The sequence below is a fragment of the Branchiostoma floridae genome, chromosome 15, assembly GCF_000003815.2.
Source record: "Branchiostoma floridae strain S238N-H82 chromosome 15, Bfl_VNyyK, whole genome shotgun sequence".
In the NCBI taxonomy this organism is placed as follows: domain Eukaryota; kingdom Metazoa; phylum Chordata; class Leptocardii; order Amphioxiformes; family Branchiostomatidae; genus Branchiostoma; species Branchiostoma floridae.
In genome coordinates, this window is record NC_049993.1 from 15,992,844 (window position 1) to 16,015,349 (window position 22,506).

Genomic DNA, 22,506 nt, shown 5'->3' on the forward strand with positions numbered 1-22,506 from the left:
CGTTGTCGGTGGATGTCGCTGCACTACAGACAACAAAGGCGACACCTGGGAACGACACGAGTATTTTGCCATGATATTCAAATTTGACCTTCAACATTATGAGTAGTGTAGAGTAGAGTAGAGTAGAGTAAATAAATTCTTTCTGTGCTCTTAATACATATACTTTCATTGTGAACATAACTATCTTAATCTGTTAAAAAAACGGAGACATGGGGGAATACCTGATAAGCTGTACCCGAGAACGAGAGCTTACCGGATGTGACGTACGTTCTAGAAACTTCCGGAAACTTCTGCGGGATTCCAGGTGATTCTTTCCCCACTACGTCACTTCCCACCGCAGGATAAAAGGTCGGTCGGTAACATTTCCGATAGATTCTGACAGTGTTTCAGGCAATTTACAAGCCTATCGAGCGCTAGACGAGAACCAGAGTTTCTTACGGGCCATACTGACGAAACTAGCGGCTTTTGAAGCGAAGAAATCGGTTTTGTTTTGAGGATTTCCTTCGTAACCAGGGACTGACAGTTCGCTGCTTTACTATCGATCCAGCCGAGATTCAAGGAGATTTAATCTTCGGTGGTGTCACGACAAGACCTCTGCTGCTAATCTCTGAGAGGTAAGGACAGATTCCGCCATGGGGAAGGACTACTACAAGGTTCTGGGTATCTCCAGAGACGCGAACGAGGACCAGATAAAGAAGGCGTACAGAAAGATGGCGCTGAAATACCACCCCGATAAAAACAAATCTGCGGGCGCCGAGGAAAAATTCAAGGAGATCGCAGAGGCGTATGAAGTATTAAGCGACCCGAAGAAGAGAGAAATATATGATCAGTATGGTAAGTATGTCTTGGTTTTTGTTTCCGTAAAAGTCTCAGAAATATCTGGTCCAAAAGTAGGTGGATGAAACGCAGTTAGATGACAACTGTGACGTAATTATGAGAAAGGTCTATAAAACTATGACAGTTATAATATGTCATTTTCTGTGGCTAGATTTATGACAGTGGCATTTGTTTCATCATAAGAAGTTGTTGTAGTCAATTTCCAGTCCAAGTGTGTTCTGTATCGTACATCTGGCGGTACTTCCTAAGACATTGCTAGAAGTTACTAGAACGTACTCCATAATTCGCCCCGCCCCCTAAATGTAAATGTTTCTAAAACGAACCGCACAAATAACGTTACAGCCCGAGGTGCAGTGATTCACCAGGGTATAATGTAGCTGTGTCTCAGATCTGTTTTCCGTCACTAGGTTGTTAAGTATCTAGTTTGGTTTAGTAAATTACCAAAAAATTCAATCAGAGCCTACCACAAACGATTGAAGCCATCAAGAACTCATGCTGTCGAACATCAAAACATGTTCATATTCCTGTAATATTCAAATGCAAATACTACTGCTCAGCTGTATCTTTGAAAATGCACATAGATCCAAACTAAGAAGTGCAGTTTTACTCAGAATCTTAGTAATCGCAATAGGTAGTCCAACTGACAGTTTGACCTCTGACCTTACTTCAGGTAGGCATTAGAAATACTACACTAGTTCTTTAACACCCTCGGCTTCAAAACCCTTTTGTGGGCGGAGCAACCCTATTTGCCCATAGTATAGCCGAGTGCCCATGTTCTAATCTAACTCTTACGTAGGTGATAATTCAAGCCAATATTGATATCATAGGTTACCACATGAATATTAACAATCAACATCCTGACATTGACCATGATCCTACCATTTATTCGGCAGGAGAGGAGGGTCTGAAGGGTGGTGGTGGCGGCGGCGGCGGCGGGGGAACCGGCGGTCCCGGCAGCTACACATACACCTTCCACGGCGACCCCAACGAAACCTTCCAGAGGTTTTTCGGAACGTCGAACCCCTTCGAGGCATTCTCCTTCATGAGCAATGGCGGCTCCCAACGCATGTTCTTCAGGTGTGTATTCACGCTGACTCCAAATCTCCAAGCAGATGTTGTGGTACAAAATTGTGAAGTTTTCTGACAGGGATTTTTGCAGCCTTCTTAGCAGACGCTTTGGGTCTGCCTTTTTTCTGATGGCATACTGTAACAGTAAATGCATTTAATTTTGCGGGGATTTACTTTTGTAGCATCAGGAAAATGTAGTGTTCGTGGCAGGGCTTTAGCCAGCTCGAATTTTTTTTCCGTCAGCCAATTACAATTGTCGCGAAAACCGCGAAAATTGATTAGAAGGACTGAACTGAGACCTTGAAAAACGGGTTTTAATGAGATTATCGTATGCGAAAGGGCGCCGACACACATTGTCAACAATCATAACAATAGCAAAACAAACAGTGTGTGGCTTTTACGGCCGTGGACGGCGTCCCCAAGCCGCCTGTAGCTTCCACCAAGGATTTTTGTCCGTCAAGGTTGACGGATTGGTTTTAAAATTTTTCCGTCAGACGCAGCAAATTTCCGTCAATTGACGGAAAAACGGACGCTGGCTAAACCCCTGGTTCGTGGTGGTTTTAAGTTCACGGTAGCACCATAGACTGTAGTCACATACTATGATCGAAAAATGTTTGCCGCGGTTTTAAGTTTATGGTGAAGTAGCCACTGCGAAAACCACAAACATGAAACCACCACAAACATTTCTGCATTTACACTATTACAGTATCAGACTTATTGCACTCTGTTTCTATTGCACTCAGATCATAGATTCCAACTTATATGCCATCAGAAAAAAAGCTGTACCCATAGAGTGTGCTATTGTGCTCAGGAGGCCAGCTATAGTATAGGTTTCCTGACAGTCTGGCCACTAGGAATGATCAGTAAACTTCACGATTTTCCAACACAACATCTGCTTGGAACTTCATCTGCCTTGACAGTGGAGCAGTTTTGCGAGAATAGCAGTCTGTTGCCTGTTAGCGATGTTGTGTACTTTGTCGTGATTAGTTGATGCAGGAATGGCTGTTCTTTGTGCAACTCGTGTGTTGTGTCATGTGACTTCAGCCAACCAATCAGCAGCTACAGTACAACACAGAAAATTGGTGGACTGGCACAAAATCTGGATTTTCCTGCTTTTTCTGGGGTTTGTCTGTGGCCGTTGAATTGTACTACTGTAAGTTCATTTAAGTTCGCGAGATTTTTAAGTTCGCGTATTTCGCTGAGACCTTTGCTTCGCGAAGTCATCTACTCGCGAACATGCATGTTCAATATCGTCCCCCTCCCCACACCCTCCGTCCAAAAGATCCAGTCTCTGAAACTACGTGTTTACTATGATAGCAACTTATACCAATGACAAGACCCAATTGATAACAGACTATTTATTCTTTTCAAACCGAAATAAAAGTTGATTCAACACATATACGATACAGGGAGTCATTATTGTATAGAAATGTGCCACCGGCGACCGGAGGAAAAAGAAACATGTCGGCTTTGTTTACAAACAAAACTTACGTACACGCCGTGACATGGCTCTTTCTTTAACCTCCTTGGCTGCGATAACAATCTACTTAGTACATTATCCTAGTTTAACTAGATTTCTACAAGTTAAAAACAGAACAAAAAAATAAAACTGAGTAGTACCGGTCTTTACAAATACAAGTAATGGCTATGGAATTACAGCAACTAAGATTTACAGCAAATTATAATGACGGGGAAATTTTCACGACTAGAAACGTGGCAAACAAAACTCCGCTTACATGCCGAAAAAAAGACGTTCGTTTCATAATTCTGAGTTGGAACTACTGTAAATATCGGAGAGATCAACTCTTCACCTTCTTGTGTAAAATTTGTGTCCACAAATTACGCTGAAAGTTTAAAACTTAGCGCCGTCTTTCACGCCGAAAATATTTCAAAATGGCGCCCGCGTCGCTTGTGTTCGGCGTGGGTATCCCGTCAGCCTATGCGGCAAATGTGATTGCGACATATCAGAGGTCATTGGCCCTGTTGCGTTCCGTGCGCTGTCATCAAATCACGGCCGAAACAGGCCGAAATGAGCCCAACAATGAGACAGTGGCTTGGTAGAAACACATTTTTATTGAGTACACCTACTTTAGACATTGTTTGAAGGGTAACTATGAACTCTAAGGCGTAAATTCCGCCTTTGACGGCATGACTGGTGTTGCGGTGTGGGTGGGAGGGGGGCACTCGCGTTACCGTCATAGTAACGTTACCGGATCGTAACTTTTGAAAAATATTTGAAACACCAGCTCGCGAACTCAAAGATCTCGCGAACTCCCGATTTGCTCAAACTCGCGAAATTAAGTGCTCGCGAACATAAATGAACTTACAGTAAGTTGTAGTGCCTTGTGCTGTGGTTATACTGAGAGGACAGCTGCAGACTGTGTCAGCACAGAAGAGCTTTTTCAGAGCTGAATCTATCAGAGTCATTGGACAGAAAATAGCTGCTTATTCAGAGATTAGTTACTCATCAGGAATGATTTTTTATACGTACTTAGGTTTCATTGGCTGCCATAACTGGCTGTATCCTTCTTGGATCAAAATAAAGCATGAGCTAGGCTTTCTCTCTGCAACCTATGATAAAATTCTCAATTTGAATATGCTTGGTGACTTTATATATAAAACTGTATCTGGTGCATGCAAACAAAGTCAGCAAAGTTTTGGCAACAAAGTACAACAAGGAGTCTACATAACCTCCTTGAGTACACCAAGTTATGATGATGACTGGCGAATGGCTTGATGTCAGAAATGTTGACCCTGTTTGACCACAGTCAGTGGGCTGAGCTGTGTTGCATGTGTGGCAGAAATGTAAACAGCTAGGGTATGTGGGATCTACTGTGTCAGTCCTCAAAACACATTCATTGCAAAGTTGGCACCTCCGTTTGGTTACTATTAAAAAAACACAACCCAATGCAATATTCCCAAAGTATTGTTCTATTTAAGAAACACAACTCAATGCCATGTTTCCAAAGCACAAAATTTGTCAATTTGCTGTGACAGTGACAATGACATAATGGTTTTGGATCTAAGAGTTCTCTAGTATTACATGATGTGATACTGATAGCGAAAATGCAAATGCCATTCATGAATGGTTGGCAAATGATTTTATCAAATTGTTTTTTCATCTTCGAATGTTTTGGTTGTACTTCTGCTATAGTCAAGGTAAAAATAAGTGGTTCTACAAATGCACAGTACATTGTCAGGGCTTGAAGTCCTTTTTTCTGCATTCCTGTACAGGTGCAGGTAACGTTAGAAATTACCTGCACCTTGCAAATTTTACCTGCACCACTCTAAATTTAGGAAGTATGGATCAAACTTAAGTTGTTCAGGAAGCATCAGAAGTAGGCATTGATATAAGATGGTGAAAAACCGTAGCAGAAGACTACCAAAACATTGGTAGGTGAGAAGTAATCTGAATTTGATTAAGCTTCTAAGGACCCCGAGAATGCAAACAAAGATGCTGTTGTGGATCCCCGGAATATCATGTTGGTTGTGAGTCTAACCGTGTATTGTACTGAAAGCATTGATATAAAACTGTTAAAGGTAGCAGAAGACTACCAAAACATATTGGTACGTGAGAAGAAATTTGATTTTGACCTGGAACTCCAGCATCCAAACAAAGACCATGTTGTGGAATATCATGTTGGAATTGTGAGTCTAACAGTGTATTGAGGGCTGTAGATAGAATAACAGCTGCAATGTTTTCCTTATAGCAGTTCCGCAGCAGACCCCTTTGGCAGACAACAACACATGCAACACATGCACCCTTTTGGGGGATTTCACAGGTGCAACTTTAACCCTTACTCCTGTGCTGTACTGGTCTCGTGTTGTGTTAGTACATGTATGTGTGAGGGAAAGTCTTAGTGACAAGCAACTCTGGACAAGGCAAAATGTTTATGGAGGTGCTCTGATCCAGCTAACTAGGGCTCCAGATACTTAATGTCCGTGCTCTATCTATATTACATTGTAAATTGTGATTCATAGTATTGCGCCTTGTGTTGAGTTGCCTTTGCCTTGCCAAATTGCAAAAAGGCATATAATCATTTTTTGTCTTAAATCTGTTATGTCGAAAATTGTTATCTCAGAACTTGCAACACTATTTGGAGGAAATACTCAGTATAGACAGGTTAAGTGAAGAGGGAAAATTTCAATTGCAATTTTCGACAAGCACAAGGGTCTTAAGGATTTCAACCCTTCCCAATAGCTGGATGGGGAGGAATTAACAACAGCTGGGATTCAAACCTAAGACCTTCTAAACCTTGCTTTGCCCATTGTTTATCACCAGGATTGTTTTTCTAAATACTCACAGAAGCATGGTCTCTTCCAGTGGAACTTTGTGTTGCTGCACCCTTGTTGTTCATTGAAATTTCCATTCAATACTTTTATGGTCGTTATTCAGTACTTTTAAGTCATTATTCAGTACTTTTTAGGTCATTATTCAGTACTTTTCGGTCATTATTCAATACTTTTAAGTCATTATTCAGTACTTCTTATGTCATTATTTTGTAATTTTTGGATTCTATTTCTTGCTTTCTAGCTCATTCTTTTGTGAGACATTCCTTTTCTGTTCTCCTTCCTTTCATGATGTCTGTTGCTGGTAATGGCAAGCACCACTAACAATATCATTTCTCCTTTCTACCGTACAGTTCTGGAGGAAGGCCTGGTCATGATGGGTTTGATCCCATGGAAGTGGACGATGATCCTTTCACCGGCTTCGGCCATATGGGAGGAATGGGAGGGGGGCACGGACCTACACGGATGAGGAAAGAAGTCCAGGTAAGGACTTGTTTATTTGTTTATTGAAGTTTTCATTGCAAAAATTGAGGGCAAGACAAAACAGGTGACAGGTCACCTGTTTTGTCTCAATAATAATTGGAAACAAAAAAACATTCCACACTACTTTCTGTTGTGTTTCAAAACTTACAAACACTTGTCAAGAACTGTTATATTCTTTTTTAGCACATCTGTTGAGCTAAGGGCACAACCTGCCCTCCGTGCAATTTGTCCGTACGTTTTTTTTTGGAGGCCACGTCCGCCACATATTTCTGAAAATGTTCAGGCTGTACAGTGCAGGCGCGTCGCCCGTACTGGCACATATGGAGGGCGAATCCGCAGCCAGATAGCATGTACGTTGCCTGCACGTTAAGTTCTACGGCATGTCTGCGTGCTCCAAAATTTGTCAGATTCCCTGCGAGTTCGTACGGAGGCAGTACTTGCCACTTACGGATCCCAAAAGATTGCCCACGTTTTGGCACGTAGACAGCACGTATTTGCACGTACAGCGGGTTGTGCCCTTAGTTTTAGTCTCCGAATGGAGTTTTGCTCCTTGGGAGATACAAAAATCCCATGTGCCTTTTGTATTGGTGAGGGCCCAGGTATAATAATAATGATGATATCGGGTGTATTTACAGCCAGTAGGTACCCAATGTAATAATCATTTCCTTACATTTCTGATGTTGTTGAACAACGCTTTTGAACAGTGTTATTGAAGAATGTGTTAAAGACAAGGATCGAAAGAGACATTGGACAGTCAGGATCATACTGGAAAACTTTATCTAGTACTAGTGTGCCTCACCAGTGAAAAACCTGATCCATGATGATGATGATGATGAAGTATGTGTATTTTCTATATTCCAGGGTCAATGTAATTAAGGATTCCTTTTGAAATGTTTTCAGGACCCTCCAATCACCCACAATCTCATGGTCTCCCTGGACGAAGTTTACCGCGGGACCACGAAAAAGATGAAAATCAACCGTCAGGTGATCGGCGCGGACGGCTACGCGAGGCGGGAAGACAAGGTTCTGGAGATCCAGATCAAGAAGGGCTGGAAGGAGGGAACCAAGATCACGTTTCCCAAGGAGGGCGACCAGAAGCCCGGCCATATTCCCGCGGATATCGTCTTCGTCTTAAAGGATAAACTAAACCCGGTCTTCAAGAGAGACGGGAGTAACCTGATCTACACAGCAAGACTCTCCTTGAGAGATGTAAGTACTGCAGTTTTTCTTCTTTACTTGAAAATAATTTTTTTTGTTATTGAGTTTTCATAGACCAATAACAAAAAAGCTGGTGAACCTTCCAAGGAAAATAATGTCAACAGAAATTCAAATCTTTTGTAACAGAAATTCTGAGTTTTCCAACCAGAGAAATGTATTAAGATGAATTAGAATATGACACCACTTAAATGACGTAAATAAATTTTCTTTATAAAGCATTTAGAATCATCTTGTATGGCAAAAATGCCATGAATCACATAATATTATTCGGTTACAAATTCTCATTGCCAAGCAGTTAAAAAGGACAACTTTCTTCATGTACAAAACAACAACAGTTGCTTCTTTAACTTCATCTGTGTTGGTAGAAGTCATCATTGAACTAGTTTAACTGTAATATCTACTTTAATACACAAAAGTTGGACTTGACAAAGACTGGTGCTGTTCAGTCAAAAATTTGGGTGAGTCCAATTGTTGTGTTGGATATTACAGTTAAACTAGTTCAAAAGTTGCTTCCTTGATTTGAAGTCTAAACAAAATCATCATGTTAAAAAAGCCGTGCAGTTCTGTGTGTACAAGAAGACAGGAAATAGGTGTCAACTTGAGATTCTCTGGTTGCGTTCCCGACAGTCTGATTCAGACCAGTAAGGTCATAGCTAGCATAGCTGGAGACTCCGGGTATGTGCCCCGCCGGTTTTGGGTGCACCAGCTGAGGGTCCTGGACTATTTTCGGCTCCCAGACGTCGCTCTGGGAGAGTAAAGATAGCACGGCGTTACGCAGCAGTACATTCTCAGTTACATATACTAGTAGTTGATGGAAGACTGTTAGTATATAGTACATACCTCCCTAATGCCACACCAATTTTATTTGTTTCTCTGATTTGAACATTGTGTCTCATGTCAATTGTCAACTTTGGAGTTTAAATAATTCACAAAAATTATTTTGGGTCATGTCTCACCCTTCTCAGACTATCCAGCTTGCTCCAAATTTCAGGGTCAGCTACAGTTAGTGAGATTTAGCTTAAACTACATTGTGTTATTTGAAAAATAGGCACCATATTTCTCCAATAATAACAAGTCATTTCTTCTTTTCCTCAGGCCTTGGTTGGTTGTACAGTGCAAGTTCCCACCTTGGATCAAGGCAGGACTGTTCCCATCCACTGCCAGGACATTGTCAAACCTACGTCAAAAAAGATTATCCGGGGGGAGGGACTCCCCTTGCCTAAACAGCCAAGTCAGCGAGGAAACATTGTTGTACAGTTTGATATCCAGTTTCCCAACGGACTATCGCCGTCGACAAAGGACATTTTGCGGGACTGTCTACCAGCGTAGATATTTTTTTTAGGAAGTGCAGTTATGCTTTAGGAAGTGTCCTATCGTTGGAATTAACTTTGAGTTAGACCAGTACGGATCCTTCACAAAACACAAAGTGACAAGAGAGGACATCTCATTTAAAGTATATTTTGCAAAGTAGATGTTCGTATGGTTGTGGAATGGAGACACTAAAAATAAGGGCAATGCTACAGTCGAAAATCTGGTGTAGGCCAAATAAAGGAAAGCTATATATATATCGGTTTAACGTACATTGTGTAAGATACTGTGTAGTTAGTTGCACAGTAGGCCAAACTGTTCACATGCCAAGTGTACAAAGACTTTCCACCAGTATAATGCAATATAGTAGAATCACTAGTACATGTACTGTACAGAAGACTTTAACTACATGTATAAGCAAGGAGGTTGAGAGAGTCTATTTTAACCTCAATGGTTCAAGTGCCAGCTGCAATGATTAAGGTATGATTATCAAACTTGCACCACTAAGATGCAGTATAGCTGTACAGTGTTTATTTGTCTGTGGTCAACATGTGATAGTTTTAACGATAGAACACTCGCATCAATATTTTTGTATACTGGGTATACAGTCCGACAATAAATGAGAGTGAGCACATGGTTGATAGAAGTTCTGGGTATGAGAAATAAGTGTTGGATGTCTTCATGTAGAGTGTGTCTGACTTGGGTACCATCTTAGCTATGTACCCTCAGGGTTCTTGTCATTCCACCCCAGACAAACATTTCAATCATTCAGTCCCCTTTTACAGACAGAAATGGAGGCTTCATGACATTTCTATCCTGTACATGTAGACAACAGTATTACAGAATTAAGATAAAGTAACTTGAAATTTGACCCACAAAATACAGGAAACAGTATATTTCAGTTGGTTATGAAGCTTCCTGGGGAATCATACCACAGAGTCCTTAAAATTCCTTTCACCAGGGCCCTACCAAAAATTTCAACTATTCCATGCCCCTTAACGGACACAAATTTGAATTCCATCACACATTTCATCAAATGTTGTCACAGATACAGATGAAGCATGGAAATCAAGGTAGAATTTAAAAATGTATTACAAAATAAGTCAAGTAAGGGGAGAGTGAATACAGTTGCTTGATTTATTTTATATTATGTTAAGATGAAGCTATCTGGATTTGACCCTCATAATGCAGGAGATAGCATTTCACGTTGTCAAATTGACAGTGTATTGCCCCTGGACCCCCAAGATTCCTCAATGCGAGAGGACGGACAGAAATTTCCAGCAGGAGAGACCCCTGCTCCCCCTATTAGTCTAGTCTCCCATCCTGTGTGCCATCGTTCCAAATATGTCCCTACATTTGTGAGGTGGGGCAGTGAGTGGGGCCACTGTTAGAGGCCTGGCATAGTTTGGGTCGGTACATTAAACATTGGGGGATGTCGGGGAAAACCAATGTTAGATATTTGCCAACTCATCTGATGGTAGTTTTATGTTATTGCTAAATTTAGCTTTATCCGATCTTGTCAGGAATATTGGGAAGTGTGATTCAAAGATGATTCTAGTTCTGAGAGAGTATCACTTGGGTGTATCTTGGACTAGCATTTTCTGTGTCAGAAGGGGGAGGGGGGCGTAGATACGTGTACATAGCCTCGGTAGCCTTCAACGGATGTATTTGTGTGTCAAAATATCTCCCGGGTTATTTTTGCTTTGCATCATGTGAGGCCATGAAGGGCAAATAGCATGGTTAAATAGGGGTGGTTTTTGTAATGGTAGCCTGGGTACAGTCCTTTGTAATGGCTTTTTAGTATATATGTAATGCCTGGGGGTAACCTCAGTAGGTCATGGTACCGAACAAGCCTGGATTCTAGGCTAAAGTGGCAGGTTGGTGTGACAAGGAGCTGGTACAAAATAGTATCTCTCAAGGCAAACAATATAACATTACATACACTGGTGTTTTTGTTTGAGGATAAAGCAATTTTGATTAATTGCTTGGAGATGGAAAGTCTATGAACTGTAAAGTTGTAAATGTTTTTGAAATACTTAGGTATTTAGTAGGTTTGGAACTTTTAGACATATTTAGGTTATGAATCATTCATTTGCAGGCATCGTGAATGCATAGCGGCTACAGACATCCACTGTTCGCGCCAGGTTGGTCTGTCCTGGGCATACTCCCTCCAGTTGGGTCTGGAGACCCTTAGCTTATTGAGTGTGTTGAAGATATGGTCTTTTGGTTATAACTTACGAACCAAAAATGGCAAATGAAGAGAGGGAGAGGGGTTGGCAGGGATCCAGTACTGTTTGCACCAATTATCAAACAAATTAGAGAAAAACATCCCACCAAATCTGACAAGTGTAAATGCACACTGAAGATTGGGCTCAGGGATTGTGCTGTACTGATATCAAAGTTTATTAGAATTGATTACAAAGAATTATTTGTTGATCTGTGTAGGGAGAGGTGTGCTCAGCACCAAGGACAGGTACTATCGGTTTTGGGTACAGTTGACTGCCCGGACAAGTGAGTTTACCTTTGTGTGGATGGCGTTTAGCACAAAGGACAGGTGTATTTTCCTGTTTGGAGACAATGACCGAATGCAGGAAATATATCATACATCTTTATCAAGCCGTGACAAGCAAGAGAAGCCACGCAACAGACTGTCAACTCGGCTATCCTACATGGTTCGCAAGATTTCATGTTGCCCTCCCCCTTTTCAAACTTGCTTCCATCCTACTCTTGCCCCGAATTCGTCGGAGAGCTGCCAGAGGAGTAAACAACAGATAGATTAGGATGACTTCGAATCAATTATGGCACTAAACAATGAATATGAAAAGCGTAAACCTACAGAATGTCTCACAGAAGCGTATATTCACCACGCGATTTCAGTTGAATTGTTCACGGTCTCACAGCGACCCCTAGTGATCAGTTTGCAAGATGCAGGCATTTAGTTGAAATAGAAAAGGGAAAACTTGACGCTGATTGGCTAATAAGTAGACATTGGCTAATTTGATTGGACAATGTTAACCAATCGCTGACAGGTAAAATTTGAGAGACTGGGTAAAACGTACCGTAGGCGCCAGATTACTACTCTATCATTGGTCCAATTCTACCAATGAAAATGTTTGATAGATAACCGAATTGACCAATCACAGATAAGAAATCAAAATCTGTCCAGATGGTGTAATGGTAATAATAATTTTATCCGCAAGGCGACGCTTTCGTATCAGTACGCCATTACGTCGAAGTTTTGTTGTTGTCGTTGGAGTTACGTTGGTTCTTGTGACGTTTCTGTGAATATTTAGCCTAGAACCCATCGTAATCTAGCTCCTATTCGCTTAAGTACCTGCCAAATAACGTTATATTCGAGTCCTATTTCGACAGGGGAGCGACCGGAGAAGCAACCCGGAGCTAACAGTTAGAATTTACAACGAAGCTAATGACCTTGCCAGAGCATTTGTATTCAACAAACGTAAGAATTTTGATGGCGTTTCCGTCTATTGATTTATGTTTCACATATCATCTCCTGGTATTCCATCATCCAAGGTCGGAGCGACGTAGGGACATTTTGATTTACAAAAAAGCTGATGTTGTTTCCTGTCTTGTGCAGATAACACGTTACCAGGCTTGTCTGTGCATAAATATTGATAAGGTGGCTTCGAATTTATAGACTAGATGGGGACGGAACACACTATGAGGACTCAATCAAGTTTTCCAGTCATTCCTTGTCATAAAACAGCAGCAGTTGCACTTCTGCGGTCGAATTCGGAAACGTTGTCCTTGGTGCTGAATAATGATGGTGACTGCATTTTGTTGTTTTGTCTTGTGTAAAACATTGCTAGACAACTAGGTAACTCTGCCATCTGAAACTTAACTTCACATGCCATAGTCCTACACATTGATTAATCTTTCAATGGCCAAACTGTTAGGAGAACAGTCGACAATCACCTCTCCCCTCCCCATTACAATTCTCCACCCAACATCTGCTTAGATATTACAAGTACACACCGTACTGAAGCGCCGCCTAGCAATTCGTGCACGCACGACACCAGAAGATTACGAAAACAAAGATGGCGGCGAATACGGCTGAGGTGAGCGATGCTTTTCGAACATCTGTCTCGTTTTGTTTATTGTTAAAGCCATTTTAAAGAACTGAAGTCTACTAAGGACAGGCGGTTACTTTATCTATTTTCTTAATTGGATTTGTGTTGTAATTACCTTAGAATTCGACGTAGATCATATTTTGTTAGAAGGGGGAGGGGGGTCGTCTCTTCAAAGGCCATGCCTTTACTCATTATGAAGTCTGAACATGTAACAAGTGGTCATGTCTGAATGCAGAAAAGTGTTCCACAGTTAATCGAATGAACTACCTTTTCTCTTTTTAAAAATCGTGAAAAAATGTCGATGCTTGTATTTATGGAGATCGGTGCACGGTAATACCATATGGTACATAGAAGTAACAGGATCAGGATAAAAGAAAAACAACAACAACAACAACATGATGGGTGGAAGATCCATCGTAACGTTTTCTGACGGCTAGGTTTCTCTGACAGCCGCCCCTTGTATGAGTGAGTCAGTGGCTCTTGCTGTAAAAATACGGTTACGGTCTTCCACCCCAACATCTGCTTGGAGATTATGAGCATAAACAGCTGCTTGAAGCATACAGTGTGTATGTGAAACTCCCACGCTGATTTTTATCTAGCTCTGAATAGTTTAGATGGTTAGATGCTTTAAAAACACAAGAATAACTCATTTTGACTGTTTGACAGTCTTCAATGTGTTTGATAAACAGCAGAATAGAGAGAAGAGTAGAGATTCTTTTGACATATATATTGTTACACTGTACATTATCATATAATATTTTGCATTACATAACAACTACTCTCCAAGAAGAGGTTTGATGGGCTTCAAAGTATGTCTTGAATAAAGAAGCACATCCTCTTTTTCGTTTTTGAGGCTACCAACTTCAATTTGCTGAAGACTTTTGTAGGTAGCCTACTAGTGTATAGGAAGGTCGTGTAATATAATAAAGTGTCTTTCCCAAGGGCACAAGATCGGTGACACGGCGGGGTTTGAACTCAGGACCTTCTGGGCCTGAGTCAAATGTGCTGCTGATTGCGCCGCGCGGCCACGCATCTTGAGATGATTGTTACTGACTACTGTCCGTGTCACGTTGTTACAGAACTTCCCTGAGCTGAAGAATGACCTGATGCTCCGCGCCGCCCGCGGAGAGAAGACGGAACGCGTGCCCGTCTGGGTGATGAGACAAGCTGGCAGATACCTGGAGGGTAAAAACGTCCCTTTATCTCATTACTGCAAATGCAGCAACTTTTGCCTTGGATTTATGTTTGCAATTGTTGACGTGCTAGCTTCACTGCAAACCCAAAAACGTTGTCTCCTGCTCGCGCCAGCTTGGGTACCATCCGGATAGTAGTTCGCTCCTATGTTCCCTTCTGCTATCCGTCTTGAGACTTCAGTTAATGAGTTCTAGGAACCAAGGAATGGGTTCTAGAGCACTGGTGCGATGACAACAGGCCAAGTGCTCTAACTGTTTTTCCAACACGACACTTCAATAGAGCTTACAAAATTGTGTTTTAATCCATGCAGTGTCATTGCTAATACTTGAATGTTTTTATGATTTTCCAGAGTTCAGGGCCATGAGGGCGGAGAATGAGTTCTTCAAGGTGTGTCAGACACCTGAGCTGGCCTGTGAAGTTACCTTACAGGTGAGCTCAACATGCTGAGAAGTCTTTGATGCAGTCTCCACAGTGTCTTTCTCTCTTTGTTCAATGATTTGTTAAGATGTGACTGTAATCCTGGTAGAATATGTCATGCCAAGTAGCTGACTGCAATATAAATGCAGTCAAACCTACATACAAGTGACCACTTCTACATAAGGACCACCTGATCGTTGATATGTATGCTAGACACTTGATTATTGTACTGAAATTAATACTCTATCCAGACCAGAAGCTGAAGTTAATCTAGAACCCAGTCATCATCATCATCGGTCGGCTGCTATTTTTATTGAACCCCTTCTATGCTTGAACCCCATCTCTGATGTAGTTTATATGTGTTATAACTTATAGTAAGAAATGTTGACTGTTCCCCACAGCCCATCCGCAGGTTTCAGCTGGATGCAGCGATTATCTTCTCCGACATTCTGGTGGTGCCTCAGGTAAAGTACTATGATCAATATTGTTATTATTATCCCTTCTTGTATTTGCGTTAAGTACATGTGCATGTGAGATTTTAAGATTGCTTATCAAATAATTGTTTTTAAAAGAATTGTAGAATTTGAAGGTCTCTGTTCTTTAACTTAAGTCTGATTTGATTCTTTGTCGTATAAGAGGATAGGTATGTGTATCTGTGTGTGGATGGTGTCTAGCACCAGGGACAGCTGTATTTGTGTGTGGATTGCATTCAGTATCAGGGACAGGAGTGTTTACCTGTGTATGGATGGTGTTCAGTACCAGGGACAGGTATGTTTACCTGTGTATGGATGGTGTTCAGCACCAGGGACAGGTATGTTTACCTGTGTATGGATGGTGTTCAGCACCAGGGACAGGTATGTTTACCTGTGTGTGGATGGTGTTCAGCTCCCAGGGCAGGTATGGGTGTGGATGGTGTTCAGCACCAAGGACAGGTGTGCTTACTTGTGTGTGGATGGTGTTCAGCACCAAGCACACATGTGTGTGGATGTTGTTTAGCACCAGGAACAGGTGTGTTTACCTGTGTTTAGATGGTTCTAGTACAATGACAGGTGTGTTCCAATGTTGAACAGATAATACCACGGAGAAAACAAAGTTTGGTAAGCTGTTACTGCTGAAGTTACACCCCCACGTTATACACAAAATGTATAACTGTAATGTTCTGTCAATCCAGGCACTTGGTATGACTGTAGAGATGATACCAGGGAAGGGCCCCAGTTTTCCTGAACCATTAAAGTTACCGGAGGACTTGTCCAAACTAGACAAGGATGTGGACGTGAACAAGACCCTCGGCTACGTGTTCGATGCCATCACTTTAACCAGGCACAAGCTGGAGGGAAAGGTGCCTCTTATAGGGTTTTCTGGAGCACCAGTAAGTATGATTCACCATGATAGTCAATCTGTTGTAACTGAACTGAGACTCCATAAAGACCCTTTTGATTCTGACAATAAAGTGCTTTAGAAAGTCCAGGTAGTACTTTTGAATAGGATTGAGCTCTAAGTCGTACCACTTTATGTTGTAGCTGTGACATAACATAAACATTTTTTCGTCTTTCAAAGCTAAGAAAAAGATGTGGTATACCAAAAATCATACAGTCAAACCTGTACAAGTGACCACCTCTATATACAGCCTACCTCTGCGTAAGGACTGCCTGAGCATTGTCGTCAGTCCGACAGTCCATGTTGTCCCTTATTTTCCCAGTGGACCCTGATGTGTTATATGATAGAGGGAGGAGGCTCAGAGAGCATGAGTAAGCTTAAACAGTGGCTGTACAAGTTTGAGGAGGAATAAACTAACTTGTGTTCCCTTATGATTTTTTTCCAAAGGATGCTGATGTGCTACATGATAGAGGAAGGAGGCTCAGAGAGCATGAGTAAGCCCAAACAGTGGCTGTACCATTATGAGGAGGAATAAACTAACTTGTGTTCCTTTATAATTTTCCCAGTGGACGCTGATGTGTTACATGATAGAGGGAGGAGGCTCAGAAAGCATGAGTAAGCCCAAACAGTGGCTGTACAAGTATGAGGAGGAATAAACTAACTTGTGTCCCTTATTTTTCCAGTGGACACTGATGTGCTATATGATAGAGGGAGGAGGGTCAGAGAGCATGAGTATTGAGCCCAAACAGTGGCTGTACCAGTACCAAAGTTGTCCTTATTTTCCCAGTAGCTGTATCAGTACCAAAGTTGTCCCTTATTTTTCCAGTGGACCCTGATGTGTTATATGATAGAGGGAGGAGGCTCATAGAGCATGAGTAAGCCCAAACAGTGGCTGTAACAGTAACAATGTTGTCCCTTATTTCCCCAGTGGACCCTGATGTGTTACATGATCGAGGGAGGAGGCTCAGAAAGCATGAGTAAGCCCAAACAGTGGCTGTAACAGTAACAATGTTGTCCCTTATTTTCCCAGTGGACGCTGATGTGTTATATGATAGAGGGAGGAGGCTCAGAGAGCATGAGTAAGCCCAAACAGTGGCTGTACAAGTACGAGGAGGCGAGCCACCAGCTGTTGAACATCCTGACTAAAGTCATCATCGATTACCTGGTGGGGCAGGTCATCGCTGGTGCACAGGTAAGGACACACCCCCGCCTTTAAAATGGTAGGTCCAGGGTTTGATAAGCAGTGCTCGAAATACTAGTACTCCAAATACCATGCAAGGTTGCACCATCAACATTTCCGGTTGACCCACTTCCAAGTTGTTACTCTCTTCAACTCGGCTACTTATCCATTAACTTTTTTTTCATTTACATATATTTTGTATATCTGTGGCCTTGATATGCATTGACACTTAAGCATTAATGTAACTACTACCCAGGATTTTTGTTGTTGTTCTGAGAGCCTTCACAAACTTTGGAAAATCACAGGTGAATCCAATATCGGAAATGTTGCTTTCACCTTCTGTAGAGATTTCTTGTTGCAAGATTGAACATCACCTGTAAGGAAATCGGTTAATGAACATGTTTTGCACCAGTGAGATACCCCTAATATTTCTGATTACTGTGATGTGATAGCTTACAGCACTGGTCAGAATGTCAGTGTTGTGTTTCACACCTGTCCAGCTGCTGCAGGTGTTTGAGTCCCACGCCGGCCACCTGTGTGCCCGCACCTTCAACACCTTCGCCCTGCCCTACCTCAGCATCATCGCCAGACAGGTGGAGGAGAAGGTTCGAGCACAGGGCAAGGAGCCCGTACCTATGGTGAGTTAAGAGTCTTCTCAAGACATAGCAGTCTGGCTGTGTAGTAGTACACTGTAGTGGTATCCAGTACAGGTAGCAGTCGGCTAGTCTTCACTCTGCACTTCCAAACTTCTAAACAGGGTAAGGAGCCCGTACCTATGGTGAGCCATGACATGGAAGTTTGACTGTCTGCCTAAATTTCCCTTGATCCCTTAACTTAATATTTTCTTTCTTTTAATATTGATTAGCATTGTGTATAAATGTCATGAACCACTAAGAAAGGTATTAAATCCTGATTGCCCATATATATATATATATATATATATATATATATATATAGTTATTTACTGTACATGTTTCGATATGTTGTATCTTCAGATCATATTTGCCAAGGGTGCCCACTATGCTATAGAGGACCTGGCGCAGAGTGGGTATGAAGTAGTGGGTCTGGACTGGACTGTGAACCCAAAGACTGCACGGTATGTTTTACATGGATTACAATGATGATACATGTATAGCCTTAGCTATATTGAAAGTTCATTTCTATCACATACTGATTGTAGATATTATGTAGTAGCCTCCACCAGTCCTTCTTACAAGGGCATGGATTGTTGAATTTGGCAAAGGTGGGAGAATTGGCCAGGAGAGTCCCACTCAATAACTACTGCGCGGTTGATCAAAACCTATAATTTTTGACGTGGCAGTATTATGGCACCCAGAAGCTTAACATTCCATAACTGTGCAGTTGGTCAAACCCTATCAACAATTTTCATGTGGCAGTATTATGGCACCCAGTGGAATTATTGTTGTCTCCAGAGAGTTGTTGCTAATAGATGTCTTTCTTTATTCCTACCACATACTTGTCATTAGCCTTCAGGCATGAACTTGCAAGTACTAGTACTTTCATCATTATATTGTTTTTTTTGTGCTCACTATTGTTCTTGTTATATCATTTCCAGACACCAGACCCAAGGAAAGGTGACATTACAGGGAAACATGGACCCTGGTGCTCTATATGCCTCAAAGGTACCGTACCATCATGTTGGTTTCTAGTGTTGTCTTGATATTCACACATGTCAGCATGTGTAATCCAGTGGTTAGCGGCACTGCATCTGGCACTATAACTTGATAGAAGCCATGCATTAGTTCAATCTGGGCTGTTCCTATCACCCGACATGCGCACTACTATGGCAAGGGTTGACGTTCTTAGGACGGGACGTTAAGCCGTGGCCTATTGTTCATGTGCACGTCAAAAAGAGCGGGTACAATGAACCTGTAAATACTGTACATAGTCACGACCAGTGGAAGAGTTCAGCTCTTCAGTGAGCTAAACTGGATTGATATCAGTTTGGTATTCTACTGCACCTTCCATGCTTTATATGAATACAGTAGAAGCCAGTTAATTGCACAACGGATAATCGCACACTTCTCTTAATTGCACAAAATCCCCAAATCCCATGATGGTGCAGTCCAGCTTAATAACTTCACTTTGTGGCGCCATTCGGATAATTGCAAATTGCAAGAAATGCACTGGCAAATGGGGTGTGCAATTAAGCGGCTTCTACTGAACAAGGAAATAGAGAAAAGTATGAAATACTGCAGCTAGTCTTACTTTGAATTCTAAGTCTGCCATGTAACATAATAGTCATTTCTATCACTTTGTAATATTAGACTTAATGCACCATGTATTTGTTTGTAAGTCTGATCAGTAGCTGTATGTATCTGTTTATGTATCTGCATAGATGTTTTTTATTGTATGAGCCCTAGAAGATTAGTGTGATCTGGAGCTAAAGGGCATCCCAATAAACTCAGTCCAAAAACATTTTTGCCGGTGCGTAGCACTTGCTATGAGACGGGAGAAGCGGTTGTATGGATGCATGGATGCATGGATCGGTCACTTTAACCAAATAGCCCTTCTATACGTGCTATTGCGTAATCGAGCCAGCGTGGCCGAACGGTCTACAGCACGGTACCTATCTTCCGTAGATCGTAGGTTCGAACCCCACTTGCTAAATTTTTTTTTTCTTTGTTGGACAAATCTCATGTAGTGTTTTTTTAATAGAAGAAAGACCAATTCAGTAATTCAATGTTTAAAAACTCTTTTTTCGTGTGATTTTGTTTAACATCCAGGCTTTTCCAAAATACGCACCGGCCAGCTTTTTTCAGAAGCTTTCTTGTTTCCCTGCCCCCCAGGAGGAGATTCGGACCATCGTGAGAGAAATGTTGGAACAGTTCGGGACCCAGCAGCACATTGCTAACCTGGGCCACGGGATCTACCCAACCATCGACCCCGATCACGTGGAAGCCTTCGTGGACGCCGTACATTCCATATCTGAGGAGATCAACCTGGATAGCAAGAAGAAAAACTAGCAGCTGTGAGAGAAAGTACAGTCCAACCCAGGGTTGTAGCCAGCACCCGTCCTTCAGTCCTTTGAAGGAATTTTGCAGCTGGGGACTGAAAAAAATTTTGCCCATTCCGTCCTCTGTAATGGACAAAAACTATATGTAAATTGTAAAGTCAGTAAAGATATAAAAAAAACTGTCTTCTCGTGTAATTTTTCACCAAAACAGATGAACAGCTTAGTCTACCAGCAAAATCTACACCTCAAAATGCAGGAAATTGGGTTTCAGGGGGTCTAGATTTCAAATTTTTCAGGGGAGTATGCCCCCGGATCCTCTTAGGAACGTTATGCCTTCGGCTTGTTCTTTCTGATTCAAAATGGAGGGGACTGAAAATGATTTCAGGCTGGCTACAACCCTGGTCCAACCTGTCTATAGTGACCAGGCAAGGCTAGGGATAGTCACTGTGGACAGGTGGCTACTAAAAACTGGATTTGGTCATTGTAGAAAATAATCTATTAAATGAACCACCAAAATGTGGTGGTCCTTATGCAGAGGCGGTCACTTGTAAAGGTATGACTGAATATCAATGGCCAGTGCTGGTTTGACTGTATATCAATAGCCAGTGGGTATAATAATAAGTATATGATAAATTTGCCTTAATGCAGAAAATATTGCAGTAAGTTTGACTACATATATATTGGCCCGGTCACATACATCTTACGATCGTCATATGATCGCAAACTGGATACATGCTTGGGATACTCATACGTATGTCCTACAAAATTCAGCTGTATTATAGTTACAGAAAGGCTTTCTACAATATGAGATACATTCGCATAATTCCACCATTAGGCCACACCGATTTAATTTCTTGGTTCACGGATTCGCTCGCTCCTATTTTTTGGAAAAAAAAATAAAAATAAAAATTACCACTCAGCAAATTTTCACCATTAATGAAACCATTCACCAACTTTCTGGTGTAGCAAATTGGCCTTTATATTATAAGCTCCTTAAAGTGTGGGTACAGGTGCTGTTACTGTACAAAAATAGTGTTTTTGTACTTTTTTCAAGCTGAAAACTTTTTTTCTTTATGTTTTGGATTAGCCGTTACCTTTACCCCAACCATTTTACAATTTTTATTTTTATTTCGCCCTCTCGCTCCATATTTTTTATGAAAAAATCCGTGAACCAAGAAATTAAATCGGTGTGGCCTAATACCACCACCTAAAAAAAAGGTTGTTAAAGAGGCCTTCTCAAAATTGTCTTCAACACCTAAATATCTGAATTGTATTACATTTAGGATATCTAACATTCGGCCTCGATACTAACGTTTTTTGTTTTTTTGAGGTGGCGGTATTATGGCACCTGGTGGAATTATGATAGTCGATGTTATGTCGACGGTTGGTTTATGGTTTGTAGTCTGCAGGAAATGGTACAAAATCTTACAATGACCAATAACGAATGTAACTGTGCCGCATGCCTTGCAATTCTCATGATAGGAACTGAATCATCTGACATTATGGCTTGAACCACTTTGCAGCCAGCTGTTAGCTGTACTATCAAACTTGTGCTGGGCTTGGATAGCCCCAGAGACATCTTCTATTTCTCAACATCACTTTGCACAAATGATGATATGGTCCTCATAATGGTGTTATAATCAAGTTATCATGTCAGAGTTAAGTCAGTCTAGTGCAATAACTTTTTTTAAGTTGCAGTTGTAACCTAACTTAAACCAGACTCAAAGAGATAATGAATGAAATTGTCTGTTTTTCTGGAGAAAATGACATGGTGACCCTTGCTATCCATGGATTTTGTCAATATTGAAAAATGTGGTCTTGTATTAGGCATATTTTATTGGTAAGGGAATATGACAATTTACCTTTTATTTTCAAAGTAAGGAGACGTCTGTTCTGCAATGTACTTGAGTATTCTGACATATTGAGTTTGAAAATTAAATGACGTAGAATGTGCCAATTATAAAGAGTAACATTGCTAGAGCTAACATTTGATCACATTGTACTTGAAGGTGTATGGAAGTAAATATAGTGTATTTTACAACTAGTGTACAAGTTGTTCCGTGTTG

General features: G+C 41.4%; 2 protein-coding genes across 7 annotated transcripts; both read left to right on the forward strand.

Annotated features, from left to right (window-relative positions):
• The first annotated feature begins 213 nt into the window (after positions 1 to 213).
• On the forward strand, positions 214 to 9,886 carry LOC118431810 (dnaJ homolog subfamily B member 4-like). 4 transcript variants are annotated; one of them, XM_035843185.1, is made up of 7 exons: positions 214 to 348; positions 548 to 834; positions 1,731 to 1,914; positions 5,616 to 5,687; positions 6,549 to 6,678; positions 7,579 to 7,887; positions 8,992 to 9,886. In XM_035843185.1, the coding sequence occupies exons 2-7, from the start codon at positions 633 to 635 to the stop codon at positions 9,223 to 9,225; spliced, it is 1,131 nt and encodes a 376-aa protein (XP_035699078.1). In that variant the 5' UTR covers positions 214 to 348; positions 548 to 632; the 3' UTR covers positions 9,226 to 9,886. The 4 variants fall into 4 exon arrangements, with proteins under 4 accessions (XP_035699078.1, XP_035699076.1, XP_035699079.1 ...); XM_035843183.1 differs by having other exon boundaries at positions 271 to 834; XM_035843186.1 differs by having other exon boundaries at positions 271 to 834; positions 5,619 to 5,687.
• A 2,523-nt stretch (positions 9,887 to 12,409) lies between these two features.
• Positions 12,410 to 21,268, forward strand: LOC118431811 (uroporphyrinogen decarboxylase-like). Of its 3 annotated transcripts, XM_035843189.1 has the most exons (11): positions 12,410 to 12,664; positions 14,375 to 14,480; positions 14,839 to 14,918; positions 15,308 to 15,370; positions 16,078 to 16,275; positions 16,850 to 16,930; positions 17,395 to 17,475; positions 17,964 to 18,101; positions 18,459 to 18,559; positions 19,040 to 19,106; positions 20,274 to 21,268. In XM_035843189.1, the coding sequence occupies exons 1-11, from the start codon at positions 12,632 to 12,634 to the stop codon at positions 20,448 to 20,450; spliced, it is 1,125 nt and encodes a 374-aa protein (XP_035699082.1). In that variant the 5' UTR covers positions 12,410 to 12,631; the 3' UTR covers positions 20,451 to 21,268. The 3 variants fall into 3 exon arrangements, with proteins under 3 accessions (XP_035699082.1, XP_035699081.1, XP_035699083.1); XM_035843188.1 differs by lacking the exon at positions 16,850 to 16,930 and having other exon boundaries at positions 12,415 to 12,664; positions 17,314 to 17,475; XM_035843190.1 differs by lacking the exons at positions 12,410 to 12,664; positions 16,850 to 16,930 and adding an exon at positions 12,733 to 13,283 and having other exon boundaries at positions 17,314 to 17,475.
• Positions 21,269 to 22,506: the final 1,238 nt, after the last annotated feature.

What these genes read in the sequence shown, in the direction of transcription:
- LOC118431810 (XM_035843185.1), top strand. Translation starts at nt 633, where the DNA reads ATGGGGAAGGACTACTACAAGGTTCTGGGTATCTCCAGAGACGCGAAC. An exon ending in CCTTTTGGGGGATTTCACAG is followed by an intron (nt 5,688 to 6,548) that starts GTGCAACTTTAA and finishes TCTACCGTACAG; the next exon opens with TTCTGGAGGAAGGCCTGGTC. An exon ending in GGATGAGGAAAGAAGTCCAG is followed by an intron (nt 6,679 to 7,578) that starts GTAAGGACTTGT and finishes AAATGTTTTCAG; the next exon opens with GACCCTCCAATCACCCACAA.
- LOC118431811 (XM_035843189.1), top strand. Translation starts at nt 12,632, where the DNA reads ATGACCTTGCCAGAGCATTTGTATTCAACAAAC. An exon ending in AGCTGGCAGATACCTGGAGG is followed by an intron (nt 14,481 to 14,838) that starts GTAAAAACGTCC and finishes ATGATTTTCCAG; the next exon opens with AGTTCAGGGCCATGAGGGCG. An exon ending in ACATTCTGGTGGTGCCTCAG is followed by an intron (nt 15,371 to 16,077) that starts GTAAAGTACTAT and finishes CTGTCAATCCAG; the next exon opens with GCACTTGGTATGACTGTAGA.